Below are 18,528 nucleotides of genomic sequence, written 5' to 3' on the forward strand. Positions count from 1 at the left end.
ACATCCAACCCAACCAAGAGAGTCATCAACAGATAAAGATGTAATTTCGGGTTTACTCCAGAGAAGTGTGTTGGGTCCCTTGATGTTCACTTTGTATATTAATGATCTTGGGGACAATATTACTATAGTTGGAGTCACAAACGATGGTGGTCGAGTTTAGGCTCATTCTGCACACCTACGTCATGCATCCTGTGACAGCCAGTATGTAGAATGTAGTTTATTCATCTCATAAGGTACAGTTACAAATCGAAGATTGTTGTACTGGAGACACGTCAAATTACTTTTAATAAAGTACATAATACATAATGTTTATTGTTTCTTTTCTTTTCAAATTGCTGTACTGCCCTACATGAACAGTTTCTCTGTAGTGAATTTACTGTCTGATTTCTTAGAGGCTGTAATTTTTATATGTAGCCTTTTCTGTTTCTGAATATATGGTCATCCACAATGTTCTTGTCTTGTTGTCTAAGTTTGTAATGTTCCATTCAGCATCCATTTTCCTTGCACATTATTACTTTCCTGTAGATGTTTTTTATATTCCTTACAGTACCTTTTTAAATGCAGGCAGTTAGTTTTATATTTATTTCATTTTTATTTATTTTAGTCCTTCTAATCCTACATGTATAGAATGTATCCAAGGATATTGGACATGGTTAAGTCTTCACAAGATAAAATACATTTTGTATTGCATACTTATGGACTAGATATTTAAGTAATTTAGCAATGAATAACATATATAACAAATATTAGAGACAACATACAAAGTAGAATATTCATAATGTATCTTTATTTTTGTTGTTTGCTTTCTAGGTACTCTGTCAGACTGTTAAAGCAATGATCAATTAAATATGCCTTTAGTTCAGCCTTAAAACTACCTACAAAACTACTAATTTAATATGGTTAGGCAAATTATTGTAAATTTTTATCCCAATATGTTGAGTGCCTTTTTGGCACAATGGTGTTCTCACCTGTTTCATATGAATATCGGATTTTTGCCTTGTATTGTAAGCATGTATATCCTAATTTTTTCATAATATATCTGGGTGTCTATCGATATATTGTTTTATGAAAATTGACATTTCGTGGATAAAAATGCAAGGAAGAGAAAGAACTGCCAATTTTTTTAATATGGATCTGCATGATTTCCTATTGTTTACCTCTTTAATAATTTTTAATATTCTCTTTTGCATCCTGAAAAGTTTAATATTTGTTGTTGCATTGCCCCAGAAGATTATGTCATATTTAATTACAAAATGCACATAGGAGTAGTATACAGTCAACAGGCTGACTTTGCTGCAAGAAGTTTTTAAGATCCTTATCATGTAGCAGATTTTGCTTAGTTTTCTTTCCAAATATTCAATGTGTACCTCCCATTTTGTGTTGTTCTGGAGCCAGAGTTCCAGAAATTTTGTGCTGTCAACACTTTCAAGAACTCTGTCCCTTAGTTCTATTTGTATATTTGGGCGGTGCCTTCCTTTTGGTTTATAGAAGTTAAGTGCTACTGTCTTTTCTTTGTTTACAACTAGATTGTTATAGCTGAACAACTGTTCTACTCTGTTCATTGTTTGGACAGCGAAGTTCTTTAGTTTTTCTTCTGTTTTCTCACTAATAAAGAAGCTTGTATTGTCTGCAAATTGGAGGGTAGTTTGGCAATACTTGTTGTACATAAGATCATTGACATAGAGGAGAAACAGAATGGGTCCTAATACTGATCCTTGAGGGACGCCATATTTCACATCCTAAATAGTAGTAGCTGATTTTGTTATGGTCAGTACATTGCACTTCAACCATCTGTTTGTGACCACATAGGTATGTCCTGAGCCACTCATTGGATATACCTCTAATTCTTAATTGGTCAAGCTTCTGCAGTAGGGCATAATGGTCAATGATGTCGAAAGCTGTGGATAAATCAAGACATATGTCCATCACAAACTCACTCGCATCCAGTTCAGCATAGATTTTACTAAGAAAAACAAATATTGCACTCTCAATTGCATAGCCTTTCCAGAAACCATGCTGTGAGGGAGAGAGAATTTTATGTTTATTTAGGAACTCAGACAATCTCTTATAAAATATGTTTTCTAAAATTTTTGAAAATACAGGCAGTAGGGCTATTGGTCTATAATTTGAAACATTTTCTGGATTTCCTTTTTTGAGCAGTGGTTTCAGTTTTGCTGTTTTTAAGCATGTATAGGGAAGGTTCCTGATGCCAGTGAGCTGTTGCACAAGTGTTCAAAAATGTGTGTGAAATGTTATGGGACTTAACTGCTAACGTCATCAGTCCCTAAGCTTACACACTACTTAACCTAAATTATCCTAAGGACAAAAACACACACACACCCTGCCCCAGGGAGGACTCGAACCTCTACCGGGACCAGCCGCACAGTCCATGACTGCAGTGCCTTAGACTACTCGGCTAATCCAGCGCAACTGCACAAGTGTGTCAAGGGTTCAGCTAAGGCAAGACAGCATTATTTAATAATCGCATCTGGTATTCCACCAGTTCCACATGAGTACCCTGTTCTCAAGGTTTTTATAACTGATAAAATTTCTTCAGTATTTGTGGGTGCAAGGAACAATGACATAGACACATTTTACATGCTATTGGATGATGGAGGTGATATTTTGTTGTGTTCTTCCAGTCTACTCACCAATTGTTCATTTAAGTTGCAAAAGATTTGTTGAAGGTCTCTGCAATTTTTGTTGGGCAAGAAATCATTTGTCTTTTATAACATAAGTGTATATTTTTATGTAGTTTGGTTTTAGTTGTTGTTTGATTTTTTATAACTTCCCATATAGCTTTAGATTTGTTTTTTGAATTTTCAATGTATTTGTCATTTGCCATTGTTTTAGCTCTCCTTGTGACATTTTTGAGGATCCTCTTGTAATTCTTCATGCACAAATGAAATTCATGAGGCATGTTCTGAGTCTTTGCTATATTGTGTAATATTCTCTTCTCTGCATAAGAGATTCTAATACCTGGTGTAATTCATTTGTTCTTTTTGAAGTTAAGGTGACATTTTTGTTTTTTCAATGGAAATGCAGCTTCAATTTCCATGAATTTTTCAAACTTTTTATTGGTATTTCCACAAGTATACACTTCATACCAGGTTTCTTCACTTAGTCTCTGTATAAAAACGTTTGTTTGTTACTGTATTTTCTTGTTTCTTTTACAAGTTCCTCTTTCTCATTTGTTTCGCTTGGGGTGTGTAAAGCAACTATCTATAAAGCAATGTTCTGGGCGCTCAGCCTAATTCGAACAATAACATGATCGTAGCAAGTTATTAAGTGAATTTTTATTCCATTTGTTGCGAGTTGTCATGGATGATGGTGACGGTAAGGGACAAATTCTACACAAGCAAATGAGGGACATAATTTGCAGGATACACGCTTCCATCACGTGCAAAGCACGTTTATGCACGTACTGTAAGAACAGGTTCAGATGACAAGCGCTTGACGCGCGTTTACAACCTTTTTTCCTGTTTATTAGTTTCTAGCATACAAACTTTTTAACCATCACAAATTAATGTACCGTCACACATAACAAGGTAACGTTTTTTCTTCGTCATACATACTGTTTAGGGCATACATTCATATGTTTTCAGATCAAAATTATTGTAATCAGATTACAAAACACAGTTGACTACTAAAAATTTATTTGTTAATTAAGTTCTTTAGTTAAGTTTAATTCATTTTAAATTATGTCTTCTTTCGCTAGAAATCGGGATATGGCATCGTATGTACTCCCATTGTGTCTCCGAGAATTGGGATCGTGCATAGCGGCTGGCAATGACCAAGTCCTAAGAGCTCCTTTAAAAAAATTGACTCTGCCTTTCTCATAGCGTCTACACTGAAATAAGATGTGATTTACATCACCAATTGATTCCTCTTGGTCTTGACAGTGTCTCCGATACGGATTCTGTGTAAGTGGGCAGGGAAAGATCCATATTTGAGACGCATTCTCACAATGGACGTTATAATTTTCCTTCAACGTTTGAAGTTCGCAAACCATGTCTGTCTTGGCATGAATGTCGGTATACGTGCATAGCTTTTACCTCTTGTTTGTTGGCTTTCATTCCATTCTTCGTGCCATGAGAGAATCGCTCATTGTTTTACTTTTAGGAGGTATTCTGTGTATGGGAGTTTAATGTCCATAGGTCTTCCACTGTTAATCACATCGCTCGCTAGTTGATCAACTTTGTCATTGTATAGAATGCCGAAATGTGATTTGACCCATACAAATTGTATAATTTGGCCAGTCTTCTTAGCTTTATGGTAATGATTCAGGCCGTACACATGCTAATGGGGCGTTTCAATGAAGTGCGCGATCAACACTGCGCCAGCACTGGACTGTTGTCAGCGCGCGCTTTGAGATCATTAGTTTCTTATATTACCTTTCAGTTGAGCGCGCGCTTTTGACGCATACAGACGTAATTTAGGGTTCACTCAATTCATCCAGAAATCGTCCTAAATGAAAACGGAAGCTTTTAATACCGAATTATTTTTAGATGAAACAGAGAAACGTCTTCCGATATCGAACATGACAAGTAGCATTTATTCAGATAAGAACTTAAGGAGAAGGGCTTGGGAAGAACTCGTTCTCATATTCTGTGAAGGATATGACAATGAAGAAAAGAAGAAATTATTATGTGAGTACATATATTTATATTTTCAATAAGTCTCTGTTACAAATTAAATATTGCGATCTAGTCAATCAACTTTTCCTTCGTTGATGAAATAATTTGTGAAATATACTCGAACATTATCCGCCTGTCGCACAGCACGCGTGGTATAATGTGAGATTGGATTGTCTAGTGGTGGAGTACGAAGAGTATCTTCATAATTGTAGCCATCCCTCATTCTGACAAAATTGTGTAGTGTACATATCGATTTTACGATATTTTCTGCAAAACCGGTGATAACCTCTAATCACATGGCGTTAGGTCGGGTGAATGTGGAGGCCCATGCAAAGCAAACCCTGTCATTGGGCCCCTTGCGGTCTATCCAGCTCTCGGGAAGAACTCAGCTATAGACTTGATGTGTGCCGTGAGACAAATGGTGCTCACATTGAACATTTATAAGGTTCTTGGTAAAACTGTTTGAGTTGCTCTTTCATTTGGCATATCATTTACAACTGTAAGTTTAATATAATAAATATTATAAAGCGTTAAAACCCCGATATCCATTTATAAACATAATGTACAATATCGCACAACGTTCTTATCTGCTACGAGTTCATCTTTTATGAGAGCCAGTAAATCATCAAATGATTTGATGCACATTCTGAAATACGGTAGTTAAATAATTTGGGTCCGTATTGCCTTCGCTTAGGATACAAGATTATGTACTGGCTTTCCGTCAGCCTGTATGAAAAAATTGGGTGCACCCAATATCTCAGTCTTCTGTCGCGTCGTTTTTGCCGTCGGTATAAAATCACCGTTAAAACTGTTTCTACGTCCATATTCGACAAATGTAGAACTCACACTGAACCATGGCGCGGCAACGCGCGTTCAACGACTGACAATCGAGCACCATGTTAACACTAAATAAAAATTTTGCGCGCGTTCAGTGGATGCTGAACGTATACAGTGAAGGTCAGCACGAATGGTCACAGGTTTGTTTGACCCACGCGAAAGTGTTGAATGTTGAAAAGACTGAACTGGCAGATACTTGAAGATAGACGGATACTATCCCGAGAAATCCTATTTACAAAGTTTCAAGAACCATCATTAAATTACGACTCTAGGAATATTTTACAACCCCCTACATATCGCTCCCACAGGGACCGTGAAGATTAGATTAGTTGTAGCTTATACAGGCCACTTAAAACCGTTCTTCCCGCGCTACAAACGCGAAGAGAACGGGAAACGATCTTTACATGCGATATAATGGGGCAAACTCTCCACCAAGAACTTCGTAGTGGTTTGCAGAGTACAGTTGTAAACAACTATACCGGTATATCAGCTGTCCTGTACATGACAGCAAAAAGAACAACAAAAACATATGCTATCAAGAAAAATAAATGGAAAACTGTGATTAAAGAAGCAAATCTGTGGTTATCCACGGCAGAATCCTTTGACAGGCTATTTTATTTGCTCTTATTTGCTTTTGCTCAAAAAGCTCTTGATCGAACGACCCATGCCAAGTGCGCTCATTATCGACTGCACGCCACACGTTAGTGACGTCACTCAACGCACGAGGCTGGCGTTTCTCTGAATTCTGACGGTTTCAATGTTTTTTTCAGTGAAGTGATGGACGATTGTCTGAAACGCCTTGAAAGGCGCTTCCTGAACATGTATCCGATTAAGTTACTTTCACCTGATGTTGTAAGTGTGCTGTTTGGAAATCACCTGTAAACTGTCATATTTAAAGGAATGTATCACTGATGTGTACTTTATGTTTATATACGAAAAATAAACATGTAATTATATAGTTTAACTTATTTCTTCTTTAGCTTGTGTGAATTCTAAACTTTTTGTCCTTCATATGTTTAAAAATGTGAGGTTTTGAAGAAAAATGTAAGCTTTTCTACAGCATGTTGTTACTATATGTACATCATAATATTTGCGGAAACTGATGGACAAGGGCGTTCATTTTAGGATGCGATCATAGAAAAAGCCAGTGAGATGGGTTCTGATTGGCAGAAGGATATTATTAACAGTACTGTGAAACATCCACTTAATATGAAGCACGAGATTGACCCGAAATATGAACACGCGTTCATCAAGCTGATTATATCGAGGGTAAGACTTCCAACATAGACAGGTAAACAGACGTGACATAAGATCGGAGCCGTGTATTTAGAATGTGTGGAAACCTGGTACAGACTGTGCAACGAAAAGGTGAATTTGTTTATGAACCAGACCTATGTTTTAAGAGGTGATAACTTTGCACCAGAGTTTATGGATTTTTGATTGAGCTAAAAAGAATAACGAATATTGCCCTCATTGATACATTGGAGTACTATGGATATATTTAAAATGTAGGAAATTGCCTTCTGGTGCCCACTTACTGGTATTACAAAATAAACTTTTTCATATTCGATAAGTTCATGGATTTATATTTCAGCACCGTTGATCGTGGGTCTTCTTTGAAATGAATTCTGCACTTCTTTTACAAATTAAGAGTTGTAGATTGATAACAGTAAACATTTTTGTATATCTCATTTTGAGGGAAAATATTAAGAACGTTGCATCAATTAAAATATAAATTACGATGGTGATGAGTCATAATGCATCTGTTACATACACTAGTAGCTATCATTAAATGCAAATGACCAGTGTTATGTCAAAGATTATTGCCTAAAGTAATCAGCAGAAAAGCCCGCTGCTATCAGAACAGCTGCTGGTTTTCTGATTATAGCGTTAAGCTGTGTTGATTTGTAACCACACACTTAAAATAGTTTGAGAACATTGATAGATGTTTAAGAAAAAAACTTTATGTAGTGCACAATATTGTAGCAATCTGTTTGCAATAGAGGCTGTTTTGCCAGTACATACAGGGAACTGCAAAGCTCAGATTAGTATCTTCAAATAATTTGTATAAGAAGTGGCTAATAGAGAGAGAGAGAGAGAGATTCATAAGTGTTCCAACAACATGGTGTGTACAGAAACCCAAGGGACTTTCATTGCATTGGTAAGGACTGAAAATCTTTAGTGGTTCTTTAACTACCTTAGCATCTAGCTTACATATCTTTGATTATGCTAGTATTGCAGTTGCAGGGTAATGTTTTATCGTGTGTGTTCTGGTTGTATGTCTGAGGGGATCCATAATTTCTGGTGCCTAATCCTGTCACCAAATTGATATTTGGAATAAGAAGTCAATTCTTTCCCCTAAATATGTTCTTGTATAAGAGGTTAGCACTTATTTTTAATATCCATTAATTGTCTTACCTTTAGATTCTTTTACTTTATGAACATATGCTTTTGTTGAATGAATATTTCTTAGGGAGAGATTTTCTGTTCTGTGCATATGAAATTTAGGTCATGTGTAGCGAGAAATGTTGCAGCAACTCTAAATCAAAGGGGGAAATAGACGTGTTTTTTTTTTTTTTTTGTTGTCCAAAGTTGTGTAACATTTCTTGAATTTACATTCCACTTTGTAAAATTATTCAGATTACGGGTTTTGTAGTAAATGTATACCTTTTATTGTTCCTTTGTGCTGTTTCAGACTTAATAGTTTCAAACATCTATTTCTATAGGAAAACTTACTGCTTTCTCCTGTATGGATATCATCCACATCTGATCCTGCTATCTTGACAAGCATGTGTCTCTTTGCATTGCCTGATTAAAGGAGAACTGCACATGTTTGTAATGCTTGAAGATGCTATTTCAGCTTTGTGCAAAATTGTCATCTGTAAATCATACATTTTATTAGCTTCCAAATCGAAGTGACTGGCACAGCTTTAGCAGAGAGAAATTCAAAAACACATCTATATATTAAAAAAAGTTTCATAGAGAGAAAGATAGAAAGGATAAGATGCACTTGTTCATTGTTACCTCTGTGACTCAGCAGAAAAATGTTTCTTCAAATGAAACCCTTGAAAAAAATTCGCTGGCATTGTATTTGGGTGCATGTTTGCCATGTTCCACCAGTTCCTGTTTTTTCACGTACCAGGCATACTCCGTAAGGGGAACATAGTGACCATCTTCCAAACAAAATTCTTTTATTGTGCTTTTCAGCCTCGGGATACATAAATAGGATCATAACTGGTTTCTACATCTTGGAAATTCAATATATGTGATTTGTTTGCAGATAGATAAAAAATGACATACAAAAATACTAGGAAACTAAATCACAAAATCAAATTAGCCCCTGTACACAATTGCATGCACTTGGATATGTGCCATAACACAGTAATTTGACCTATTGAGACGAACTAGTGTTTACACCTTGTATAATACTCTTCCCCCCATGAACCAAGGACCTTGCCGTTGGTGGGGAGGCTTGCGTGCCTCAGCGATACAGATGGCCGTACCGTAGGTGCAACCACAACGGAGGGGTATCTGTTGAGAGGCCAGACAAACATGTGGTTCCTGAAGAGGGGTAGCAGCCTTTTCAGTAGTTGCAGGGGCAACAGTCTGGATGATTGACTGATCTGACCTTGTAACATTAACCAAAACGGCCTTGCTGTGCTGGTACTGCGAACGGCTGAAAGCAAGGGGAAACTACAGCCGTAATTTTTCCCGAGGAAATGCAGCTTTACTGTATGATTAAATGATGATGACGTCCTCTTGGGTAAAATATTCCGGAGGTAAAACAGACCCCCATTCGGATCTCCGGGCGGGGACTACTCAAGAGGACGTCATTATCAGGAGAAAGAAAACTGGCGTTCTACGGATCGGAGCGTGGAATGTCAGAGCCCTTAATCGGGCAGGTAGGTTAGAAAAATTTAAAAAGGGAAATTGATAGGTTGAAGTTAGATATAGTGGGAATTAGTGAAGTTCGGTGGCAGGAGGAACAAGACTTTTGGTCAGGCGAATACAGGATCATAAATACAAAATCAAATATGGGTAATGCAGGAGTAGGTTTAATAATGAATAAAAAAATAGGAGTGCGGGTTAGCTACTACAAACAGCATAGTGAACGCATTATTGTGGCCAAGATAGACACAAAGTCCATGCCCACTACAGTAGTACAAGTTTATATGCCAACTAGCTCTGCAGATGATGAAGAAATAGATGAAATGTATGATGAGATAAAAGAAATTATTCAGGTAGAGAAGGGAGACGAAAATTTAATAGTCATGGGTGACTGGAATTCGTCAGTAGGAAAAGGGAGAGAAGGAAACATAGTAGGTGAATATGGATTGGGGGGAAGAAATGAAAGAGGAAGCCGCATTGTAGAATTTTGCACAGAGCATGACTTAATCATAGCTAACACTTGGTTCGAGAATCATAAAAGGAGGTTGTATACCTGGAAGAATCCTGGAGATACTAAAAGGTATCAGATAGATTATATAATGGTAAGACAGAGATTTAGGAACCAGGTTTTAAATTGTAAGACATTTCCAGGGCAGATGTGGACTCTGACCACAATCTATTGGTTATGAACTGCAAATTGAAACTGAAGAAACTGCAAAAAGGTGGGAATTTAAGGAGATGGGACCTGGATAAACTGAAGAACCAGAGGTTGTAGAGAGTTTCAGGGAGAGCATAAGGGAACAATTGACAGGAATGGGGGAAAGAAATACAGTAGAAGAAGAATGGGTAGCTCTGAGGGATGAAGTAGTGAAGGCAGCAGACGATCAAGTAGGTAAAAAGACGAGGGCTAATAGAAATCCTTGGGTAACAGAAGAAATATTGAATTTAATTGATGAAAGAAGAAAATATAAAAATGCAGTAAATGAAGCAGGCAAAAAGGAATACAAACGTCTCAAAAATGAGATCAACAGGAAGTGCAAAATGGCTAAGCAGGGATGGCTAGAGGACAAATGTAAGGATGTAGAGTCTTGTCTCACTAGGGGTAAGATAGATACTGCCTACAGGAAAATTAAAGAGACCTTTGGAGAGAAGAGAACCACTTGTATGAATATCAAGAACTCAGATGGCAACCCAGTTCTAAGCAAAGAAGGGAAGGCAGAAAGGTGGAAGGAGTATATAGAGGGTTTATACAAGGGCGATGTGCTTGAGGACAATATTATGGAAATGGAAGAGGATGTAGATGAAGACGAAATGGGAGATATGATACTGCGTGAAGAGTTTGACAGAGCACTGAAAGACCTGAGTCGAAACAAGGCCCCAGGAGTAGACAACATTCCATTAGAACTACTGATGGCCTTGGAAGAGCCAGTCATGACAAAATTCTACCATCTGGTGAGTAAGATGTATGAGACAAGCGAAATATCCTCAGACTTCAAGAGGAATATAATAATTCCAATCCCAAAGAAAGCAGGTGTTGACAGGTGTGAAAATGACCTAACTATCAGTTGAATAAGTCACAGCTGCAAAATACTAACGCGAATTCTTTACAGACGAATGGAAAAACTGGTAGAAGCGGACCTCGGGGAAGATCAGTTTGGATTCTGTAGAAATGTTGAAACACGTGAGGCAATACTAACCTTACGACTTACCTTAGAAGAAAGATTAAGAAAAGGCAAACTTACGTTTCTAGCATTTGTTGACTTAGAGAAAGCTTTTGACAATGTTAACTGGAATACTCTCTTTCAAATTCTGAAGGTGGCAGGGGTAAAATACAGGGAGCGAAAGGCTATTTACAATTTGTACAGAAACCAGATGGCAGTTATAAGAGTCGAGGGGCATGAAAGGGAAGCAGTGGTTGGGAAGGGAGTGAGACAGGGTTGTAGCCTCTCCCCGATGTTATTCAATCTGTATATTCAGCAAGCAGTAAAGGAAGCAAAAGAAAAATTCGGAGTAGGTATTAAAATTCATGGAGAAGAAGTAAAAACTTCGAGGTTTGCTGATGACATTGTAATTCTGTCAGAGGTGGTGGTGGTGGTTGTTGGGATGTTTAAGGGGGGCTAAACAGCGAAGGTCATCAGTCCCCCATTCCAAAAACAGGCGAGCCGAAAATTTGCGGAGCAGGTAAAAAACAAAAGGGGGAAGGAGACTTGCCCCCCCCCTCTCCCCCCAGGCACTAAAAGAACACAAATGCAGCAACGAACACTACAGACAAGAAGAGTACAGATGAACACCAGACAGAAAGAAACAGAAGAAAAGAAGATGGCTGAAGACTGGTTGATTGACCACGAGAACAAAAAAAGGGAAAGAGTCAACCATCTTACGACACACCAAAATCTGCAACCAAATATGAGAGACTCGAGGAATTCTGTCAGAGACAGCAAAGAACGGAATGGACAGTGTCTTGAAAGAGGGATATAAGATGAACATCAACAAAAGCAAAACGAGGATAATGGAATGTAGTCAAATTAAATCGGGTGATGCTGAGGGAATTAGATTAGGAAATGAGACACTTAAAGTAGTAAAGGAGTTTTGCTATTTGGGGAGCAAAATAACTGATAATGGTCGAAGTAGAGAGGATATAAAATGTAGACTGGCAATGGCAAGGAAATCGTTTCTGAAGAAGAGAAATTTGTTAACGTCGAGTATAGATTTAAGTGTCAGGAAGTCGTTTCTGAAAGTATTTGTATGGAGTGTAGCCATGTATGGAAGTGAAAAATGGACGATAACTAGTTTGGACAAGAAGGGAATAGAAGCTTTCGAAATGTGGTGCTACAGAAGAATGCTGAAGATAAGGTGGGTAGATCACGTAACTAATGAGGAGGTATTGAATAGGATTGGGGAGGAGAGAAGTTTGTGGCACAACTTGACTAGAAGAAGGGATCGGTTGGTAGGAAATGTTTTGAGGCATTAAGGGATCACAAATTTAGCATTGGAGGGCAGCGTGGAGGGTAAAAATCGTAGAGGGAGACCAAGAGATGAATACACTAAGCAGATTCAGTAGGATGTAGGTTGCAGTAGGTACTGGGAGATGATGAAGCTTGCACAGGATAGAGCAGCATCGAGAGCTGCATCAAACCAGTCTCAGGACTGAAGACCACAACAACATAATACTCTTTACGTAATGTTTTAACTTCATTTCTTTTTATGAGCAGCAATGTGTCAGACATTTGCAGCACAAATTGTTGGCATTACTCAGTCTTGAAACTAGCACATTATAGTGTTTTACTTCAGGATCTCAAAACGGAGTAGTTCTTCATGTGTTCTTGACGTTTGAGTTTATTCGGGAGGACGACGGTTCAATCCCGTCTCCGGCCATCCTGATTTAGGTTTTCCGCGATTTCTCTAAAATCGCTTCAGGCAAATGCCGGGATGGTTCCTTTGAAAGGGCACGGCCGATTTCCTTCCCTCACCCGAGCTTGCGCTCCATCTCTAATGACCTCTTTGTCGACGGGACGTTAAACACTAACCACCACCACCGCCACGTTTGAGTTTTTTTTAAGCTGAAATGTAGGTTCATAAAAAAATGCTGTACCTACACCCCATGAATTGCTGAATTGGTTCCCTGCACATCCTAGACCACATAAGCAAGTAGAGTAATGCTTGCTGCATCTGTAGTATTTGATGTGCTACATTTCTCTAGGGGTCATAACAACCAGTTAACAGTTCAGAGAGAGCAGTTTCCAGTATTTTATAATACTTTAACTGAGCACCAGAACTATATTGTGTATACAAGGTGTTCGTTTTAACTGAAGACTGAACTGTCACAAAAACAGCACATTGCATCAAAAAATGATAAGATTCCTATTTGTTTGTCTTGGAGGGGGACATCCAATGACAGCATAATCGACTGACCACCCCATCCCGTGCGAGGGTGGCAACAAGCAACTTTAAAATCTTCAATGGGAACCCCCAATTTTATTGCAGATTACAATTCTATGGCAAAATCTACATACATTTTGTCTGAAGCATTTTCCTAGTTTCACCACAGAAGGTGCTGTTATCGGCAGAATAGAAATAGGTCATACTTGTAATTTATGACACGCTACTCAATGGCTCTTGAATATCCAATGGCACATAGGATGCCACATCCATGCTGTGAGGGTAGGACAGAACACTATTTCATAAATTCTAATTGGAAACATCATTCACAGCATTGTAATCCTCTGACATCGAACAGGGGAGTACCCAACATGCCACTATGGCCGTGTAGCGAACTATGACATACACTGTGATTGGAGCTCACGTATCGTGCAGACATAGAATGGATAGCAGCTCTGAACAGTATAACACTTGTGCAGTTTTTGTGCACCAACCTATCATTTTGGAAAACAGACGTGCAAGTGGATGATGAATGTTGCAACTACAGAAGAAAAAATTGAAATGATCCTGCTTTGCAGAGAATGTAGGAGAAATGCCAAAGCTGCAAACCATGGATAAGTGCCTGGCCATTACGCCATGTGGCTGGTATGTCCATAGGTAGTACTGTCACAATACTGCATTGTCATAAGTATTATCCATATACTGTGTGTCCCTGGATCAAGAAATTCATTATGCTGACTTCCATAACCTGGTAGTGTTTTGTGAATATGCACGTCAACATATGCAAACGACCTCCACGTTCTTTACTGAGGTACGATTCACCGATGAATATACATTCACAAACCATAGTAGTGTTAACCGGCATAACTTAGATTATTGGACGGTAGACAATCCCCACTGGTTATTGCAAGTTGACCATTAACGTCCTTGATTGGTTAGCGTATGGTGTGACATTATGGGGAACAAACTTATCAGTCCGTATTTTATCAGTGGCACAGTGAATGGACGCAAATAACAGATGTTTTTGGAGCAAGAATTGCTGGTACTATTGCAGGATGTTGTCGTGGATATTTGACAACTTACATGGTTTCAGAATGACGGTTGCCCACCGCATTACACAATTTAATCACGGAAGGTATTAGACCATGTTCACACTGGTTGGTGGATCGGCAGAGTGTCCCAATTAATTGGCCCTCTAGGTCATTGTCTTGTGACACACAGCTTCTTTGTTAGACAAGAGGACCAACCACTATGTGGTGCTTGCAATGCTTGCTGCTCTGTACAATATGTTTGTTGCCAAGAGGGCAAAAGTAGTTTTCAGATTGTTAGAAAGGATACTTCGAATATTTGAGGTGGTTGGGTTACCCATTTGTTTATGAAGTGCTCCACTGTCTGATGAGGCATTGAAAGCCCAACGGTACCAACCCGCCACCATGTCATCCTCAGCCCTTTGGCGTCACTAGACGCAGATTGGAGGGGCATGTGGTTGGTACACAGCTCTGCTGGCCATTGTCAGTTTTCATGACCAGTGCCACTATTTCTCAGTCAAGTAGTTCCTCAATTGGCCTCACAAGGGTTGAGTGCAACCCACTTGCCAGCAGCACTCGGCAGACCTTGGTGGTGAAACATCCTGGTGCTAGTCAAGCCCAGCAGCACTTCACTTCGGTGATCTGACGGGAAGCGATGTTACCACTGTGGCAAGACTGTTGGCATATTGTGTACACAGTAGCTGAAAATTTCTTTAGGAAAGCACTCTTCTCATTAGTGAGGGAAAAACCATGCTATGTGGAAAGAAAAGTAGTAACAAATGGCTAGGTGTGACCACATATCTAGCTACTTTATCAACGAGCAAATCCTCCTAAATTCAGAGATGGAAGGAAGTGACTCTGACCTGATTTTGAGGCCATTGTCCTGTGACACAGCTTCTTTGTTAGACAAGAGGACCAACCGTTATGCAGTGCTTGCAATACGTGCTTCTCTGTACACTATGTTTGTTGCCAAGAGGCAACTCTCATATATTAGATTGACATGCCATCAATTTCGTCTGATGACGGAATGCAAAGATTGTGTTGAGACAGGCAGCCTTCCTGAATAATTAGTAGAAAATTGTAACTTAATAGTCCTAAAAATGTAGTGTGGGTGCAAATGAACTTCGCAGTCTTGTGCATAAAAAAAAGAACTGATTGTCCACCACCAAATTTTGATGGTATAATTAACTGAAATAATCAGAGTGGTATTGTTATTATTACTGCTTCCCAATGCGTTAAAAAGAAGCTGGGACAGTCTTTGTATTTTAAAAAGTGTGAATGAAATTGTGTAACATATTCTCATTTGTCAGAAGCATGTTGGATTTAGTCTTACTGCTTGACCATGGAAGTAAACACTGGCTGTAAAATCTTGCTGTGTATGAAAAGTTTTACTTACCTGTCAACATAGTGACCAACCTGTACGATCAAAATGTTATGAGCTTAGATTACTGAGCAGCTGATCAAAAATAATGGTTAGTCTGGCTCTCTAAGAACAAGTATATAAAGATGCCTTTAATTTGCAGCTTATTAATCTCCATTTCCTGCAGTCATTGTTAACGGTGGCCTGGAGTTGCTTAAGACTGGTTTTTGAAACATTTAAAGCTAAATAGTTTGGCATGACCAATTTTGTACTTCTTTTCTAATTGGTTTGCTTATACCTAGAATTGTAGCGGGTTGGTATGGTGTATACAAAACTATAACAGAGTGTCTCAGATAAATTAAATGGGAAATATTAGAAGAAAGTCAAGATAGACTGTGCAAGAGTTCTGCCGTCTCCTTTGTGTATTTTATCTAGCGATCATGAGAATAGACTAAGAGAAATTAGGATGCAGAGAGGGGCAGCCCCGCACTCATTTTTCCCTTACTACAGGTGGCGCCATTGTATTTAACCATGAATGGCACCTGTGCAAGTATCAGCCATAGTCAGATCAGTGTTCTGTGTATTTGTGGGTGAAGTATGTCTGAGCTAAGTGAATTCAAAAGGGGCAAATTGTTGGTGGTTGTATGGTGGGTGCTTCAGTAACAAAGGTAGCCAAAGTGTTTGGTGCTTCAAGAAGCACAGTATCAAAGATTTATTCTGCACACAGGGAAAGTGGGAAAACATCACCTGCTAAGTTACGACATGGACAAAACTGTGTGTTCAGTGATTGTGAGAGACAGTCATTGAAAAGAGGATGACAGCTGCAAAAGTCACTGCAGACCTGATAGTAGCACTTGCAAATCATGTCAGCACCAAAATAACATGAATTGCCATCAGCACAGAATTGCAGGGTGAGCTCGAATTCCAAAACCACTCATTAGTGATGCAAGTGCCCTTAACAGGAAGTTGTCATGTAGAAATTATTTTAATTTGTTTGCTTATTTGCCAGCACATTAATTCACAAAGGAGATGGCCAAATGTTTTTTTATGGCTGGATACTTCTTTCTGTGCAAGAGTAATGTTAAGGTGTAGGTAATTGAGGCTATTTTTGTTCCTAGTGTTATACTTGTGAATGCTGCTGCTATTTTCAAATAGTATCTGGGTTTTCACAACAAATGTTACAAGAGAGCTTTGTTAAAATGCCTAATTTTTTAAACAGCTGCCTATGTGAAGTTTGTGGTTGAATGCCAGATATTATTCTTGTAGTGCATTTCTGTACAATGTGTGGAATTGCTCCATAAAATTATTCCATATGGCATCAGTCGATAGAAATGTGGAAAGTAAGCTAATTCTCCAATGCTTTACCACAAAAATAACACTTACACATAAAGCAAATATTACTCAGCTCTGAGCATTTCAGAACATCTGTAATATATGATTTTCTATTCAAATTCTGATCAACATGCACACTCAGGAATTTTGAGCAATAAGTTTGAGATATTTCCTTTCTCCATGCTGTATTATTATTATTATTATTATTATTATTACTGATGATGATGATGATGTATCTTGCCTAGTGCAGATTGAATGAACTGTGTTGTCTACATTACATGATACTTGTATTGTTGCATCTTTGTTGGGTTTGATTATGGCTGCTTCACCAGTAAAGATCACTATTTGCACTTTATCGGTGTATAATGGAAGGTCATTTATATGCAGCAAGAATAGGAGTGGTCCCTGAATTAAGGTCTGTGAAATGAGTAGTAAAAGGGACTCACTCAGAAGATTCATCACGAGAACTGTGTGAGCTACATTATGTGATCCCTTTGCTTCTTATCAGTTAAATATGAAGTGAACCACTTATTCATTGTACCTTGGAAGCATTAATTAAGTTTCTCTAAAATAAAGTTGCCATTTGCACAGTCAGAGGCGAGCCTATGAATCCAAAGTTCAAACTCCTGTCTGTTGTAAGATTTTTGTCTATTGCTCATCACTTTGTACATCTTTGGCAGTGTTTGTTAATGTGAAAAATGCAGAGATGCACCATGTTTCACTGTCAACAGTTTTTTTATGGTTATAAAGCCTTAAATAGAACTTTACATGTAGATTTTAGTTGAAAAGATCATAGTCATGGTGTAAGTCATCTCCACTTTATCCATCATTAACCCGAGGAAAGTTTATTTAAATATCCATCAAATTTTTATTTTTATTTATTTCCTTTCAGTGTTTTGGTATTCACTTGTTTCACATTGATATTGTACTTTAACATCCTATCCCACGGCTCATTTTTCCCCTTGATCTCACACCCTGAAAGAGAGATTTTTATTGAAACTCTGCAAGCTTTCTGTTTCTGATTTGTTTTCTATAGGTTCAAAAGAGAGAACCCTTATTCTGTAAGCTTGAAGTTCATGTCAACAGTAGATTAAAACTGTGCTGCATTATTAACAACAACAGGTGAATACAGGGTTATAAATACAAAATCAAATAGGGGTAATGCAGGGGTAGGTTTAATTATGAATAAAAAAATAGGAGTATGGGTAAGCTACTACAAACAGCATAGTGAACGCATTATTGTGGCCAAGATAGACATGAAGCACACGTCTACTACAGTAGTACAAGTTTATATGCCAACTAGCTCTGCAGATGATGAAGAAATTGATGAAATGTATGATGAGATAAAAGAAATTATTCAGGTAGTGAAGGGAGACGAAAATTTAATAGTCATGCGTGACTGGAATTCGAGAGTAGGAAAAAGGAGAGAAGGAAACATAGTAGGTGAATATGGATTGGGGGAGAGAAATGAAAGAGGAAGCTGCCTGGTAGAAGTTTGTGCAGAGCATAACTTAATCAAAGCTCACACTTGATTCAAGAATCATGAAAGAAGGTTGTATACGTGGAA

General features: G+C 38.2%; 2 protein-coding genes across 3 annotated transcripts in view; both read left to right on the plus strand.

The window, feature by feature from the left end:
• The window catches only part of LOC126263670 (sedoheptulokinase-like), a 179,039-nt gene extending 178,160 nt beyond the window's left edge, over positions 1-879 (plus strand). Inside the window, exon 10 of the transcript XR_007546887.1 lies at positions 811-879. The gene's annotated coding sequence lies outside the window, so the exon portion shown is untranslated. The remainder of the gene's footprint in view (positions 1-810) is intronic.
• Positions 880-5,437: 4,558 nt separating this feature from the next.
• The window catches only part of LOC126263693 (protein-lysine N-methyltransferase EEF2KMT), a 40,225-nt gene continuing 27,134 nt past the window's right edge, over positions 5,438-18,528 (plus strand). The window contains exons 1-2 of one of the 2 annotated variants that reach the window (XM_049960823.1): positions 5,457-6,326; positions 6,600-6,743. In XM_049960823.1, coding sequence (XP_049816780.1) covers positions 6,252-6,326; positions 6,600-6,743 — 219 coding nt within the window. In that variant the 5' untranslated portion in view covers positions 5,457-6,251. Of the gene's footprint in view, positions 6,327-6,599; positions 6,744-18,528 lie in introns of both variants that reach the window. The other variant, XM_049960832.1, reaches the window with a different exon arrangement.

Source organism: Schistocerca nitens, chromosome 1, assembly GCF_023898315.1.
Source record: "Schistocerca nitens isolate TAMUIC-IGC-003100 chromosome 1, iqSchNite1.1, whole genome shotgun sequence".
In the NCBI taxonomy this organism is placed as follows: domain Eukaryota; kingdom Metazoa; phylum Arthropoda; class Insecta; order Orthoptera; family Acrididae; genus Schistocerca; species Schistocerca nitens.